Source organism: Bicyclus anynana, chromosome 18, assembly GCF_947172395.1.
Source record: "Bicyclus anynana chromosome 18, ilBicAnyn1.1, whole genome shotgun sequence".
Lineage (NCBI taxonomy): Eukaryota > Metazoa > Arthropoda > Insecta > Lepidoptera > Nymphalidae > Bicyclus > Bicyclus anynana.
The window spans coordinates 8885864-8902134 of NC_069100.1; the positions used below are offsets into that span (position 1 = coordinate 8885864).

The 16271-nt window shown below is 33.6% G+C and overlaps 2 protein-coding genes across 2 annotated transcripts; one reads left to right on the top strand and one right to left on the bottom strand.

Annotated features, from left to right (window-relative positions):
• Nucleotides 1-7252: 7252 nt before the first annotated feature.
• LOC112056090 (23 kDa integral membrane protein-like) lies at nucleotides 7253-16160 on the top strand. The gene has a single exon (XM_052886807.1). It carries the CDS (start codon nucleotides 7455-7457, stop codon nucleotides 8244-8246), a length of 792 nt encoding a protein of 263 aa, XP_052742767.1. The 5' UTR covers nucleotides 7253-7454; the 3' UTR covers nucleotides 8247-16160.
• Nucleotides 11036-11614, bottom strand: LOC128198967 (tigger transposable element-derived protein 6-like). Its single transcript, XM_052886980.1, has one exon. The coding sequence runs from the start codon at nucleotides 11612-11614 to the stop codon at nucleotides 11036-11038; it is 579 nt and encodes a 192-aa protein (XP_052742940.1).
• Nucleotides 16161-16271: the final 111 nt, after the last annotated feature.

A 16271-nucleotide genomic window follows, 5' to 3' on the forward strand; every position in this document is an offset into this window, starting at 1 on the left:
TGAAATACACAAATAACGTGACTTTCTATTGATAAAAGAATTTTCAAAATCGACAACCTCATAACATCATATTTGAACCTCTATAGAGTATTAGTATAGATATTAGCTATATGATCTTGAGTGGATGGACATCCACTATCCAAGATCATTTACCCATAATCCATATAGTTCCGGTTAGTGGATACTAAAAAAAAAGTCAATGCTAACACCTCAACTATACTATTCTACTATAGCTACTACGCACGTATTTTTTTTTTTATTCTTTACATGTTAGCCCTTGACTACAATCTCACCTGATGGTAAGTGACGAAGCAATCTAAGATGGATGCGGGCTAACTTGTTAGGAGTAGGATGAAATCCACACTCCTTTCGGTTTCTATACGACATCGTACCGGAACGCAAAATCGCGCGACGATACGTCTTTGTCGGTAGGGTGATAACTAGCCACGGCCGAAGTCTTCCACCACCCAGATAGCCGATAGTAGCTATATGATTTTGAGTGCAATGGACATCCACTCAAGATCATATATATCTAGTTCCGGTTAGTGAATAATAAAAAAATTAATGCTAACACACCAAATATACTATTATACGAGTATACATATATATATATATATATATATATATATATATATATATATGTATACTCAATTTGGTGTGTTAGCATTATTTTTTTTATTATTCACTAACCGGAACTAGATATATATGATCTTGAGTGGATGTCCATTGCACTCAAGATCATATATATATATAGATATATATGTATACTCGTAAGTTACGTAGATACGTATACAAGTCAGTAACCTGTTTTCTCATAACATCTACCAAATATGCTAATCTTTAGTAAAGTATGCAACGATATCATCGCTGACGAATTATTTGACGACTTGTTAACTACTTACTCAATGTTTGATTCAATTATTTGTGTGTGGACGTGAAATTTGCCTTTTTTTACAAATTTCTATTTACGGAAATACCTATACCTATTAGTTGAAATACCCTATATTTATAACTATTAATTATTTGAGGTGTGTTCCATGTTGGCAAAGTAAAAGAATGGTTCAGTTAGTTTTTTTTTTTTCAATTTTAATAATAATTATAATTGCAACTGATTTAATTTAGCTTAGATTAGGGAGCTGTGATAGCCCAGTGGATATGACCTCTGCCTCCGTTTCCGGAGGGTGTGGGTTCGAATCCGGTCCGGGGCATGCACCTCCAACTTTTCAGTTAGGTGCATTTTAAGAAATTAAATATCACGTGTCTCAATCGGTGAAGGAAAACGTCGTGAGGAAACCTGCATACCAAAGAATTATCTTAATTCTCTGCGTGTGTTAAATCTGCCAATCCGCATTGGGCCAGCGTGGTGGACTATTGGCCTAACGAGCTCGAGCTCAGCAGTGAGCCGAATATGGGTTGATGACGATATTAGCCTTCCTTATAAAACACTCCCTACAAATATGTTTAGTACTAAAAGACGCCGCGCGGTTTCACTCGCGTGGTTCCCGTTCTCGTAAAAATATAAGGATAAAATATAGCCTATAGCCTTCCTTGATAAATGGGCTATCTAACACTGAAAGAATTTTTCAAATCGGACTAGTAGTTCCTGAGATTATCGCGTTCAAGCAAACAAACAAACTAACTCTTCAGCTTTATAATGTTAATATAGATTTTTTTGAGTTTATCGTAAAAAAACAGGCAGACGGACGCAGTGGAGGACTTCGATTTAGTATGCGATACTTTTTAAAATAGTCTGTTGCTTATTACATGGGTCCCAGGTTCGAATCCAATTTAGTCACGAAGTGTTACGTCACCCTATCTCTAGGTTGTGTGATTCAATGGCGTTTAATTAATTACGACCTTTACCCGTTCCTCGTAAAATTGATCCTTTACCATGAAATATATGACTCATACAAGCTTATAGGAACATACAAAATTATATAAACACGTCATTTTAGAGTACCAACAACATTTAAGTTTAAGTTCAAATTAGACTCTGTCGTTATCGCATAGAGTACAATTCTGTTTGTTTCATTTCTAGATTTAGTGTACAATTAGTTAGATATTGTAAAGTAGACTCTATATTCCTCACAATACATTTAAATTTTCTCTGTTTTCAGGATTGTTTTAAAAACAGAATGTTCAGAATTTTATTGTAGTCCATATTTTAAATAATTATGTATGGTAATTTAGACTTTATTGTTTTAGCATAGAATTTGTTTTTGAGTGAACCGTTTTAAAAGTATTAGTATAAAATATTTTTGGTAATTTATACTCTGTGTATGTTGAAATACAGTTCATATTTGTTTGTACTAGTTTCAGTGGAGTTGTATGAATGGATGTAGGAACTTGTAGGAATAATTTTATAGTAGCAAGTTCGGCTTTTGTAGTAATTTAGTAAACAAAGTAGTAGGTGTGGTGATGCATGGTTACAGGAAGCGGTGAAGCGGGCGTGTTTGAGATTTTATCTCTTTTTTTTAATGACGGAAGGAACGAGACGGAAAATTTAATCATTGGATTTTATGGTTTGAATAAATACCAATAATTGAATTTTTTTATTAGTTACTTAAAGAATGACATAGTGCATCAATTTATATAAACTGAAATTAAAAAAAATACAGTTAACGCTTCTTAATTTCAGTATATCTAGAATGCCTAGTTGGTCCAGTGGTTAGCCTGTTGCTTTGAATCATGAGATTCTGGGTTCGAATCCTGGATCGGATTATAACCTACTGAACTTTTCTTTTTTCTATACGGTGCAGTGGCGTGCACTTCATACATGCATAAACACAGTGCATACCCTGAGGATTCATTACATATCTGTATTGGAGGAGGAATTTTTCATTTTGTACAATCTGTACCTTTAGTGCATACCCTAGTTAACAACGTTGTGCATGCCTTTGTCTTTACCAACTAATATTAAAAAGAGATAAAGTTTCGTGGTGTTGTAGGGGGTAATGTTTGGATCTACTTAACTGATTTGAAAATTCTTTTGCTGCTAGAAATTCACGTTATTTATGAGGGAGAATTTTTAAAATACCACGGGAACGGGAACTACGCCGGTGAAACCGTCGGCTTGTAGGCTAAATATTTTTACTAAAAATATCTCATTATTTTCTGTACGTTTGAGAGACACTTTCAGAGTCGCATAAGCACCAGTCACCAATACCTTTTGTCACAGGAGGTCCGCAAAGTGTGATGGATTACATAAGTAGTCCATTTTTGATAAATCTTTATTTTTTTTTTATTTGTTCTAAAATTTATTATCTATATATATAAAATCTATTATCGCAGAACTATAATTTTCTTGTTGTAAATAATAATAATATTGCACGAAATGTTTTGCAAATAAATAACTTGTTTATTTAAAAAACAAAATACGTGATATTCGTAGTATAAGCATTCATGAAAATTTTCATCATAATGTGTTGTTCTCGGTATTTCTTAGCTTATAAAATACAAAGGTGTAACGGGAAGGAAAATTTATTTTTCAAACAAGTAGGCATTTTAGTTGTTACTTTGTATTTATATTAGTAATACATTGATGTACCTTAAATCATCGCAAATACAAAGTGTGGAGGTCTAGTAGGCTAGTGGTTTGTACACGTGGATAAAATTAATTATTAATTTTCAATTAAATATATCTATATAAAGGCATAATATAATAGGTCGTCATCAACCCATATTCGGCTCACTGCCGAGCTTGAGTCTCCTCTCAGAATGAGAGGGGTTAGGCCAATTAGTCCACCACGCTGGCCCAATGCGGATTGGCAGACTTCACACACGCAGAGAATGAAGATAACTCTCTGGTATGCAGGTTTCCTCACGATGTTTTCCTTCACCGATTGAGACACGTGATATTTAATTTCTTAAATTGCACACAACTGAAAAGTTGGAGGTGCATGCCCCGGACCGGATTCGAACCCACACCCTCCGGAATCGGAGGCAGAGGTCATATCCACATCGTGAGGAAACCTGCATATCAGAAAATTTCTTAATTCTATGCGTGTGTATAGTCTGCCAATCCGCATTGGGTCAGCGTGGTGGACTATTGGCCTAAGCCCTCTCATTCTGACTGAGGAGACTCGAGCTCAGCAGTGAGCCGAATATGGGTTGATGACGATATAAAGGCATAAATTTAAAACAAATTCTTCAGGAATTCAAAAATTTTTTGTATAGGTCATCGTAGGGTGGGTTTATTAGGTGTTCCTAGCGTTTTATACGATGCATGGTGAAGTTATAGGCCTGTAGTGTAGTGTAGAAAGGCACGCACCTATTGGTTGTTAACAGGCAAACCATCTGCATGTAATGTAATTTCCGTTAACCAGGAAATGGTACGAAATAATCCGTTAGGTAGGTATATTTTTGGAAAGAATATATCCTAAATTGATTTGGTCATTTAATAATTGCGAAAACCATCAAGATCAAGCGAGGATTGCGTTTTAAAATAAAAATAAAAAGCCTTTTCTTGTTTTTCAGGAAAAGCGTAACCAAAAATAGGTAAATATAAATCGCTTTACTTGAGGGCTTACCAAAAATATTGAAAAATAATATCTCATTAATTTTTCAATCATTATACAAGTAGGTATAACACTTAACCGCGTTTTAACTTGTGCCATCAATACGCAGATAAAATAAAACGTAAATTCACCATAGCGTACACCATGGATTTAGTTATATATATATAGGTAAGTACTAAGATGTCACCTAATTGCTTATTCAAAGGACGATATCAAATTGACGTGCCCGTTTTGATGAGTCACACAAATTAAGGACAAGTAATGCTATAATGACACGTGAGACATCTGTCGTATTGAGAACAGCGAATCATCGACCTTGACATTGCTAATCCTGCGAGTGACGTCACTCCGCCAGCCTCCTATTGTTGAAGTGCGCTCTTCCGTGTGGGTGAGGTGTTCCGAACGGAATTATTGCTATATGTACTAAATTGTACTTATTTAAGTATTGAATAGTACTTATTTAAGTACTAAATAGTATTTATTTAAGTACTAAATAGTACTTATTTAAGTACTAAATAGTACTTATTTAAGTACTAAATAGTACTTATTTAAGTATCATCATCATCTTTATCAACCTATATCCGAGTCTCCTCTCAGAATGAGAGGGGTTAGGTCAATAGTCCACCACGCTGACCCAATGCGGATTGGCAGACTTCACACACGCAGAGAATTAAGATAATTCTCTGGTATGCAGGTTTCCTCACGATGTTTTCCTTCACCTTGACACGTGATATTTAATTTCTGATTGACACGTGATACTTATTTACGTACTAAATAGTATTTATTTAAGTACTAAATAGTACTTATTTCAGTACTAAATAGTACTTATTTAAGTACTAAATAATACTTATTTAAAAGTACTTCGTTGGTTGATTCAGTGGGCTCATGTGTGTGTTATCAACTAATCAATAGCGAATAGAGCCTCAATAGCTCAACGGTAAGAGCGGTCGGACTCATCACCGAGGGGTGGTGGTTCGTTCCCCGCCTTCCCCGACTAGTTGGAGGGGAATAGGAATATTGGCCATATTTAATAGTTATGACAAATATAATTAAAAAAAAACTACCAAAACCAATATGTCCCCGCGACGCTCAATTATTTGCACGTTTATCATCATCTTATCTCCCACCATGTAGATTATAGAAATAAGAATATCGTTAGTTATCGAAGTAATAGAAATGAAAGTGCTACTAAGTCACTTGCGAGGCAGACGGCAGCCGACCTCGATGGCTATATAAAGAGTTGTCCCTTATACGTGCATCAGTACATACCTGCTGCATGAAGCAAGTCCTTCCTGCTGCCTTTGTACCATAAATCATGACTAGCCTGTTCTCATAACTTCGCTCTGATTTCGGTTAATTGTTTCTGCCTTCGGAACTACAGGTAAAGTCTTTAAAAATAGTCAAACTTAAGCCTATTTGAAATAAACGAATTTTGGTTTAATTTATGTTTTTATCCGGCAAGAGCTTTGCTGTTTTAAAATTTGAAGTGCACGATTGTCGGTGAATTGATAGGTAAATAAGGACATTTTTACTTTAAGAAAGTTTTTAAATTGTACCAAGAAATTTTTATTTTGTTGTTGTTTTGTTTTGTTTTGACGGCCTCCGTGGCGCAGTGGTATGCGCGGTGGATTTACAAAACGGAGGTCCTGGGTTCGATCCCCGGCTGGGCAGATTGATATTTTCTTAAGTGATATTGTAGTCAAGGGTTAACTTGTAAAGAATAAAAAAAAAACCCTTTGTGAGAGAGAACACTTTAAGCCGTCGACCTTGGTTAATTAACATTTGTTACATAGAAACCCAATTTCGTATAATATGTCAAAGATAGGGAATTAGCCTGCTGAACGTCTAATGACTATCAGATGATAAAGAATACAGTCACAGAACAGAACCCTAACCTATTCTAAGCTAACCGGTATTAAAAGTGCGTTTGTCTAAGCTCAAAGTTCCCTCTCCTATATGGAGACCTGATGCTTTACAATTTATCTTTGTTAGAAAGGTTGAAAATGCAAGAAAGCACTATAACTGATCAAACAATTTAGAAATTGAAAACATGAAATACCTTTAACCTATCTCATACTGTATGAAATAAATACAGAAACTTTACCATTATTTGCAAGCCATTCTTTATAAGTTTTTTCAAAATGTGTTAATAAAATAATATAAAATAGTATAAAACCTGTGTTAAGTCATGGCTAAGCATCTACTATTGATTTTATTCTATTCATTCCTAAAACAATATTTTTAAAAGTAACTATTATTCGTATAAAAACAAAATTAATTAATACAAGATTACATAACTTTTCTCAATTATAATACTTAATACCTTTATGATAAGTGTAAATCCTAAACGTAAATTTAAACTTACGATTTTAAGAGTATATATAAAATCTTAATTAATATTGTATTAATAAAATAATCTTGTAAATATGTACTTAATTTAATTATTTTAGTATGGAATTAACTAACAATAAGTGCAGTGTTTTTAACCAAAATGCGGAATGTATTACAAAAATACATCTTTTTTACTAATTTTACATTTAAATTATATGTACCTAACACAAAACTCATTATTTTTTAGTAACTTAAGTTGTCTATTAATAAACTCATTAAATATCGTGGGAATTGTATATTGTAATGCAAATTGAAAAATTACGGAAATCATAATTACATTGTTGTACTATGATATAGATTCAATTTCCAAGATTTGACACCGACCATCCGGAGTAATCAACAGTGACCACAACGACAAACAACAACAACATCCAGGCGTCATCTCAACTATTCCATTGATCCTTGTGAATCATCGGCGAGCTAGGAAGCTATAATAGTTAGGTTTTATAAACACGACACGTTGGGCCAACGCCATTCAATTGTATACCGTCGCACGAGACGCGCGCGCGGCTGTATTTCGAATTAACCTTCAAAAAAAAACTCAACATGACGTCAATTAACGTGTCTAGAACAGTGCTGTATATATTGAACTCAATATTCACTATATTCGGGCTCGCGATCGCCGCTGCTTCGATATGGTTCTTTTGCCAAGTTCACGAGTTCACGAGATTGAGGAATAGCAACCACTATTTGTTGGACTACACCGTGTATTGGCCGCAAGCGATACCGTGGATCTTCTTCATAGTGGCTGTGCTGATCATCGGTGTGTCGGTGTGCGGTTTTACCAGCGCAAAGAAGAAGAGCAAAGGTCTGTTGACAATGTATGTAACGGCCATGACTATTGTGATCGTCCTACTTGTTGCCGCTTCAGTGATCGCGCTAGTGTTCGCTGACAACAAATCTACCGACGATTTCGTGAAAGACACGGTATGGGATGTGTATTTCCAATCGAAAAACGATAATGAAGTGGCTGATGCTTTTGGTGTTATTGAAAGGAAGCTGCATTGCTGTGGGGCAGACAGTCCGAGGGACTACAAAAACTGGAAGGCTGATTTTCCCATGTCGTGCTGCGATGTGTATTACCATGGGTGGTTGGAGCCTTATGCCATCGACTGCGCGTTTACCAACAAGTTGGCGAATGAGAGACACGGCTGTTCTACGGTTGCCGCGCAGTATGCCAGAATTGCTATCAAGGTTCTCTCCGCTGCTGCAATCTTCACAGCACTCATTGGTATCATAGCCGTTGTCTTCGCCGTAGTCTTGTACAAACAGCTAAAGGAGCTCAGAAATAGGCCGCCGCCCACGCACGAGTCGGAGAGCAAAAAGGTTCTATTGTAATTTTGAGGACACTTTTTCTTTGAGTAAGTGTTTTTTTTTTGTGTGTGTTCATGAAGCAAGGTTGATGTAAGGTGAGGTTGCATTTTTTTTAATTTGCATTGTATTTCGAAATACAATTTCACGTTTGAATTAACTTAATTTTAATGCCATTAATTTTGTTGAAATAAATAAATTAAAATTAAGTTATGAAGAACTAAATGTAAATTATATTTTTCAATTTCAATTCGAAAATCAAATTATAGACCAAATGAAAATTTAATATTTTTGTGTTTCGAAGTAAAACTTAAATTTCATGTGAAAATGCACTCACTTGTGAAATCTTTTGTCAGCTGCCCAAGGGGGAAGCAAGTAATTTATGCAGAGGGAAAGAGAGCGATGATGTCGATAGCTCTATCCTTCTCTAACGACTGAGACGTATAGTTAATTCGCCTCGTGATTCGTCACGTAGGTGTATACCTATTACGTAGTAGTTTTCTTTCAATTAATGTTACATCCGTTTACATCTTAGCATCAAAGTCCACGGTTTCCTTTTCATTATAGTACTTTAAATATATCATTCATATTTAGGTGTTTTGGGGTAATAAATCTACAATAGCTCTACGGCTATAAACCGGACAATATCAAGAGGTTTCGGGTTCGAATCCCGCCTTTTAGACTATTGCCCACCCTATAGATTTTAAGAACGGGTACCCTATTTATATTTGTGTTTGGAATTGGAATATATATTATATATTCTGAAAATTTGAAATCTTATTATGTATATAAAAGCCAATCAACATTTTTTACCGTTGTAAAATTAATTAAAATGATTTTATTGATTTTGTAACTTAGGGCGTGTTTAGAAAATGTATTGGCTGGTTTAGTAGATATTTGCAAATTTTTCCATTTTCTAATGACCCTTAAGTACCTTATTATTGAATCAGCAATGCTAAGAGTTGATCGAATTAATTAGATTAATGTGAAAACCGTATGGGAAACTACTTATAACTATTAACTCGCTTAACTTAAGTATTTCTTTGTGCTACTTATTTATTAATAACTTTAGCTTGAGTGACGCATGTGATGAAACTTTTGTTATTATATAAGTACGCTGTGCTGCCGTGGCATACTTAGAAAAGGTTAACAACTACTTTTATAAGTAACCGAAAAGTTTGACTACAAAGGTTTGAGGTAACAAAGGAGTTAACTTTGTTTTTAGACATTTTAGTATTATTTTATAAAATTAATGACGTCATCAATAGAATTAGATACTAGACTAGTAAGAACAAAGATCTTATCCTAAGGTTAAAATACTATATTCTAAAAGTAGATTTGTAGTCCCATTTGTAGTGGAACTGAATTTGAAGTTTAATTTACATTTCTTAATTTAATTTTCGTAAAAATAGAGGTTTGGTGAATATAAAACAAAAGCTAATTTACTTTTAAAGTTCAAACTTCAAATAAAATAGCTTAATTTCAAAGACTATTATAATGACAAAAAATCAAAAAATTATAAGGTGGTGAGTTAAAAATAATTTGCTCTTCAAAAGATTTTTTGGATATCCTTTGTGTAATTCGAAACTAACGACTTTGTGAAAGTTTTTGAAGGTAGTTTAATCTAATCTAAATATTGAGACAACAGAAACGCGAAGTTCTATTTTTCTTTTACGAAGAAAACTTGTAACTGCGTAATGTCTCAAAGTAAACACGTCGCGAAAATGTTTCGAACAAACTATGTAAGCTTGCTTGAAACATTTTACGAAGTCGCTAACACTGCAAATAAGCGAGTTGCAAATGTGTACAGATTACATATCAGTCTCGAGTTATATAAATTCTTTAGAAGATTTTTAACCATCACACTACAAGACACTGGGTGACTTTTCATCCATATCTCATTGATTTTTCTAGAACGTTTGCTTTAAAACTAGGGAATATCTCTCAAAATCTGTGTTTCCTGATTCTTACAACCTAGACTTAAAGCAAACTTAGATACTTAGGTGGTGTATGACATCTAGGCAAGTGCCTAGATAAAGCGCTTAAATGTGGCCTAATAAGGCTTACGTCACATTTAGGTCTTAGGTCACATCTACACTTTATTTAGATAAGGTCGCGGTCGTGGGTCAAATTCAGATTTACCATTATGTAAATGCAACCAAACTAGCTCAAAAGGGTGAAATAATTAATTTTCATATTTGTTTTGATTTTTTTTTAATAATTTTAAGAACAAAGACTTAAAAGTCAATGGCATTATAAATAATACGCCAATTTAACTTAACTGTGTTACAAAATATAATGCTTTCTGAGTCAGAAAGCGTTTTTTTGTTCACAAGCGATACAATGGAACACGTTGGAGCAATTAATGCAATTTTCATGTCTTGAGTCGTTTCGAGTAGCAGTATTGAATGCTTTTCCGAGTAAGACAATATAAAACACAATGCAAAGAATATAATATCTTCTATATAACGACGATATATCAAAAATACAGTGCAACCTCGATATAACAAATCGGAGGGGAACAAGAAAATATTCGTAATATCAAGTAATTCGTTGAACTGAGGTTTGTTATGTTGAGGTTAGATTGGTCTAAAATTCGTTATAAAGAGGTAAAAGAATAGTTTTATTCACCTCAATATTACGTACTTATCTTGTTATAGCGAACAACTTCTACTAATAAATGATAACACATTTTTATCAAATTACTATAATGTATTTGCTATGTATTTAAAAACAATAATAATTTTTTTTTCTTACATTAATAATCAAAAAGAATTAACAAGTGGTTATACATAGTAGCTTAATCTCAATTTTTTTCATTTATTAGAAAAAAAGTCATTGATAGTTGTCTGTTTACCACCGGTATGAGTTATGACATCCAAAGCGCAATCTAATTTCGTGATGGATTTCACTACATCGTCACTCAAACCTCCCTTTTTGAGAAATACAGATTTTATTGTATTCAAAGCATTATAAGCATCTTTTATTGTGAAGTTATGCTCATCAATTTCACCCTCTTCTTCCTCGTCTTCATCCGCTTCTGCATCAGTAACTGGCAACACAGATGTGACGATGTCAGCATCAGTTAGTTCTCCACAGATTGCTAAATCATTATCAAAGGTAACGAAGTCTTCGAAGTCACTCTCTTGAAGGTGTAATTCTTCTTGAACTCTTTGCCAGGTCCTAGCAAGTTCTGCGACTGGTAAATCGTCCTCCTCATCTTCGCATGTTACTTTAAACCCACTTTTCTTGAAGCAGTTTGCAATGGTCTTTTCAGTGACTAAATTCCAAGCTTTGGCGATCATCCACATGGCTTGTAAAACGTCAATTGTAGTTGGTGTTTGACGTTCAACATCAGCAAGAAATCGTCTGACAACTTCCTTCCTATAATGCATTTTGAAGCTTTGGATGATGCCCTGATCCAGTGGTTGTAGTTTTGAAGTAGTATTTGGAGGTAAGTACTTTATTTTTATATTTTTCAGGTTAGGAATTTCTCCGTGTGCAGTACAATTATCGATGAACATTAGAATTTTCTTGTTTTTTTTCTTCATCTCTTTATCCAGACTTTTAAGCCAATTGCAAAAAGCATCACTGGTCATCCAAGCCTTATGGTTGGACGTGTAATCTGTTGGCAGATTATTGACATTCTTAAAACATCGCGGTTTTTGATATTTTCCGATGATGAGTGGCTTTAGTTTGTAAGTCCCAGTACAATTTGTTCCCAGCAGTACTGTTAAGCGAAGTTTACTGTTTTTCCCACCATTACATTTATCGCTTTTGAATGATAAGGTTTTGTCAGGTAAACATTTATAGAATAGTCCAGTTTCATCGGCGTTAAAGATGTCTTCGGGATCGTATCCGGTGGTCAGCTCTGCCAGTTTGTCTTTCCAATCATCACATACTTGTTCATTAACACTACCACTTTCACCGCATATTTTTCGAAAAACAACCTCGTTTCGTTTTTTGAAATTTTGTAGCCACCCGTTGCTAGCACGAAACCCTTCATGTCCCAATTCTACTGCAAACCGCTGAGCCGTTTCCTGAAGAATAGGGCCTCCGATTGGGATTTTTTTGTCTCGGCACTGTTTTAACCACTTTAACACACATTCCTCTACGTCTTTGTACTCACATGATTTTAATCTTTTACTGTTTACATTGAAACCACTTTCTTCAGAAAACTTATCTTTAAATTTTAAAACTGTAGCCAATGTACTTGCAGGAATCCCGAACTTATTAGCTATGTCTAATTTTTTCGTCATGGGATTTTGGTCAACATAATTAATGATGTTTCGCTTTTCTGCGACCGATAAGGAACGCCTTTTACGTTTCTGAGCCATTTTAACTTAAATCTTCAACAATAGTGACGAGCAGAGGTGTTTACATTACTTTCCATCAAAACAACACTGATTACTTTACAAACAAAAGCGTTTCGAAACATGTCGAGACATGAATCACATTATAAGATTAAGAGTTATATTATTGGTAGAAACTTTTTTATAAAGGTTTTGGGTTGGCAAAATTCGTTAATTAGAGGTATGAATACTTTTTCTTGATAGTTGAAAATTCGTTATAAAGAGGTTGTACGCAAAGAATGTTCGCAATGTAAAGGTATATTTTATATTGACTCTTATGGACAATTCAAGGGGATTACGAAAAATTTGTTAAATCGAGGAAGTCGTTATATTGAGGTACGTTATATTAAGGTTGCACTGTATAACAATGGATATAATTATTTTTGTTTTTCCTGTTTACAACTACACCTACTATAAGTATGTATGTATATATATATATATATATATACACTTAATATATAATATATGTGTACTTTGTAGTAAATTTTTAATTATAACGTCAATATATGTAACTTAGTCAGGCTGATGTTGCTACATTTGTTTATAAAATATGAAAAACTTTTATTTATAAAATAACTAGCGGACGCCCGCGACTTCGTCCGCGTAAAACTCGATGTAAACTTTCAACTACCTCTATCCTACGTTGAAATTTTTCCTGAATTTTCTTTGCTATAAACCTCACGGAGCCCGAGACCTTTCCAGCAAATGCAAAACCGTGGAAATCAGTTCGTGAGTTCTGGAGTTATAGCGTCAGGAAGGAAAACCCGACTTATTTTTATATAGTAGAAGACATTTGCCATGTTATTTGAACATAACTAATACATTTATATTTATTCAACCAATTGAAAAGCCTGAGAATCAAGCAACAGGCAGTCACGTTTTTTATGTCAGAGATTTAAATCTACTCCCATATCTTTGAGATTTAAAAATTAAATATTTTAGTATTCACTAGACCTCACCTACTTTTCAATAATAATTTTTTAATGGTATGAAACTTGAATTTAAATTGTCTGTTGCAAAATCCATGAATACAGTCTAAAACTTATAAATCTAGATATTTTTTAGTAAATATATTTAGCTACAGGATAAACAAAAATGTTCTCAATACGGTTTGATAAGTAATCGTTAACCACCGTGAAATACCGTGACCAAACGTATTTGCTACGAGTATGTACATATATCAGAAGTAGGCCACGCGGTTTAAATTTTGACGACTATATTATACTTTATGTTTTGTAATAAACATTCACTACTATACTTCAAAAGAGATTTGTTGCACCAAAATTGACAAATTCTGCTACAACATTTGACGTCAAAACTACATATAATCTTCGAATGACTGTAATCAAGCCTATAAAAGAAAATAACATGAAAAAAAGAAAAAGAATGAAATAAATAAGTTGGTTGTAATAAAAAGCCCTCTTCTAGGCTGATATTTGAAAAGTTAATAATAGTTTTGCACCATAAAATATTATTGTCGACCATATTCCTTCGATAAGGCTTTATTAATTTCCAATATTTGAACTGAAGGAGGCTAAAATAGTCTTGGCAATCTTCTAATATAAGAATTTTCATTTTGATATGTATTTGAAGTCGTACTGAGAGTTGTATTCAAAATCATTTCTAATATTAAAGTTTAATTTAGATTGAAATAATTAAAACGTCAATTTCAATTGTGTAAGAAATTGAATTATTTTAGAATTAAGACATGTAGTTTGTAAATGTATAGACTGTTGTATGATAAATTATTTTAGTATATTTTTAAATGTGATGTGTGTTTGTATATGTATATTTAATTGAACTGCCTCATTGGTCCCGTGGTTAGCTAGTTCAGCTACGGACAATGAGGTCCAGGGTTCGAATCCCGGGTCAGGCCAACAAAAACATCCGGAAAATCTTAATAGCAGCCTGGAGTTGGGAAGTTGGCGGTGTTAGTACACCCCCGTGCCTCGGAGAGCACGTAAAGCCGTCGGTCCTGCGCCTGATCTCTCACCGGTCGTGTCGGTCTGCCGTCCCATCGGATTTCGAGAGTGAGGGAAGAGAGAGTGCACCTGTGCTTGCGCATACACTTGTGCACTATAATATCTCCTGCGTACATGGCTAATCTCACCATGAGATTAGCCGCCGTGACCGAAAAAAAAAAAGTCGGTCGGGAGCATATTATTATTATTATTTATTTAATTGAAATTTGGGAATATTTTTGTTGTTTCTAGTAATGTATGGAGAATATTTTTGTTGTGAAAGATGTTGCGACTAAGTTTAGTCAAGTTATAAGACAATGAAGCTATATTTTTCTTTCTAGCAATAATATTTGTAGTCTTTATATTACTTGCAATACGTGCCACACGATGAAAACGTGTTGGAAATTCCTTTTTTGTTTCAAATTGCATTTTACTTCAGTAAATTATTCTTGATGTTCGTTTCATAGTTTAAATGAAAATTTGCAGCACATTCTTTATTTGTTATATTATGATATATTTATATTATTTTAATGTCTGTACCGATGCAAAATAATAATGATTTTGGGAAAGGTAACAAAGCTTTAAATTAAATGTTCGTTTTATTTAAATTTTTTACTTTATTCAATTAAATTTAGATAAAAATAAAAAATTGAAGATTGTTATATTTGTTTTTTTTATCTGTTTATTTAGTTCCGATTTGACTTGAAAACATAATACTTATAGTTAAAAATACACAATTGTGGAAATTTGAACAATCTTTAATTTCAAATTTGATCTAGTATCAGTCATTATCATTATCATAACGTATGTAATTGGGTTATAATTACACCTTTAATTAGTTAGCCATTATCAACCTGTGTTAATATTTGTGGGCTTCTTCTATCTGTTGTGATTTGATTCACCAATTCTGAAGTGTTGAGGTAATTAAGGTTAGGTATAAATAGATTTTGATTTACATTCGAGATCACCTATACAATTTTTTCAAAATTTTTATATATTTGCTTATTATATGTCTCAAATTTTAATACAGGTATTTTTGCATTGTTATTATAAATATATCTTCAATGAGTGTAGGTAGATAATAAAGATGGAATGTGGTTAATATGATTTAAAACTTGGAGTCCGCTACTATAAGGCACGTTATAAGCAAACGCAAAACCTGTCTTGACCTACTAACGATTTAAGCTCGTAGTAAAACTACGCATTTTGATTATATCTATAAGCCATCGAGGAAAGTGATCGGTCTCCAAGGTCGCAAAAAGCAAAAGTGGATAGGTGCCCAAGAATGCATGTTCGGTGTTTTTTACGTAATATCACCTTCGAGGCGATGGCATCAGCATAGACGAAGTATGTCAAACAACTGGCTTGGTTGTATGTTAGTTAAATCACGTAGGCGAAGTTTTGCGCTTGTGTGACAGGTACGACACGACTGAGTTGATTGTTGACGTGACGGTGACGACACGATACAAATACTATTTGTAGGTAACATTTTTTCTGTGGATTTCGTGAATGATTGTCTTATTTATAGAAATACTGACTGAATTTATGTATATCCAAACATAGCGTTCTCGTGTTTATCTTTATTTTGAATATTTATCTATATTAAATGTATATTTTAGTAAATTGAGTGTAATGTGTTTTAATTAGTGAAAATTGTATCTTGCTTATATTTTGATTTATTGTAAGTTTGTAAAAAATCCGTCCTAAAATTTTCCGTGATCAATTAGTTAGTAGATATG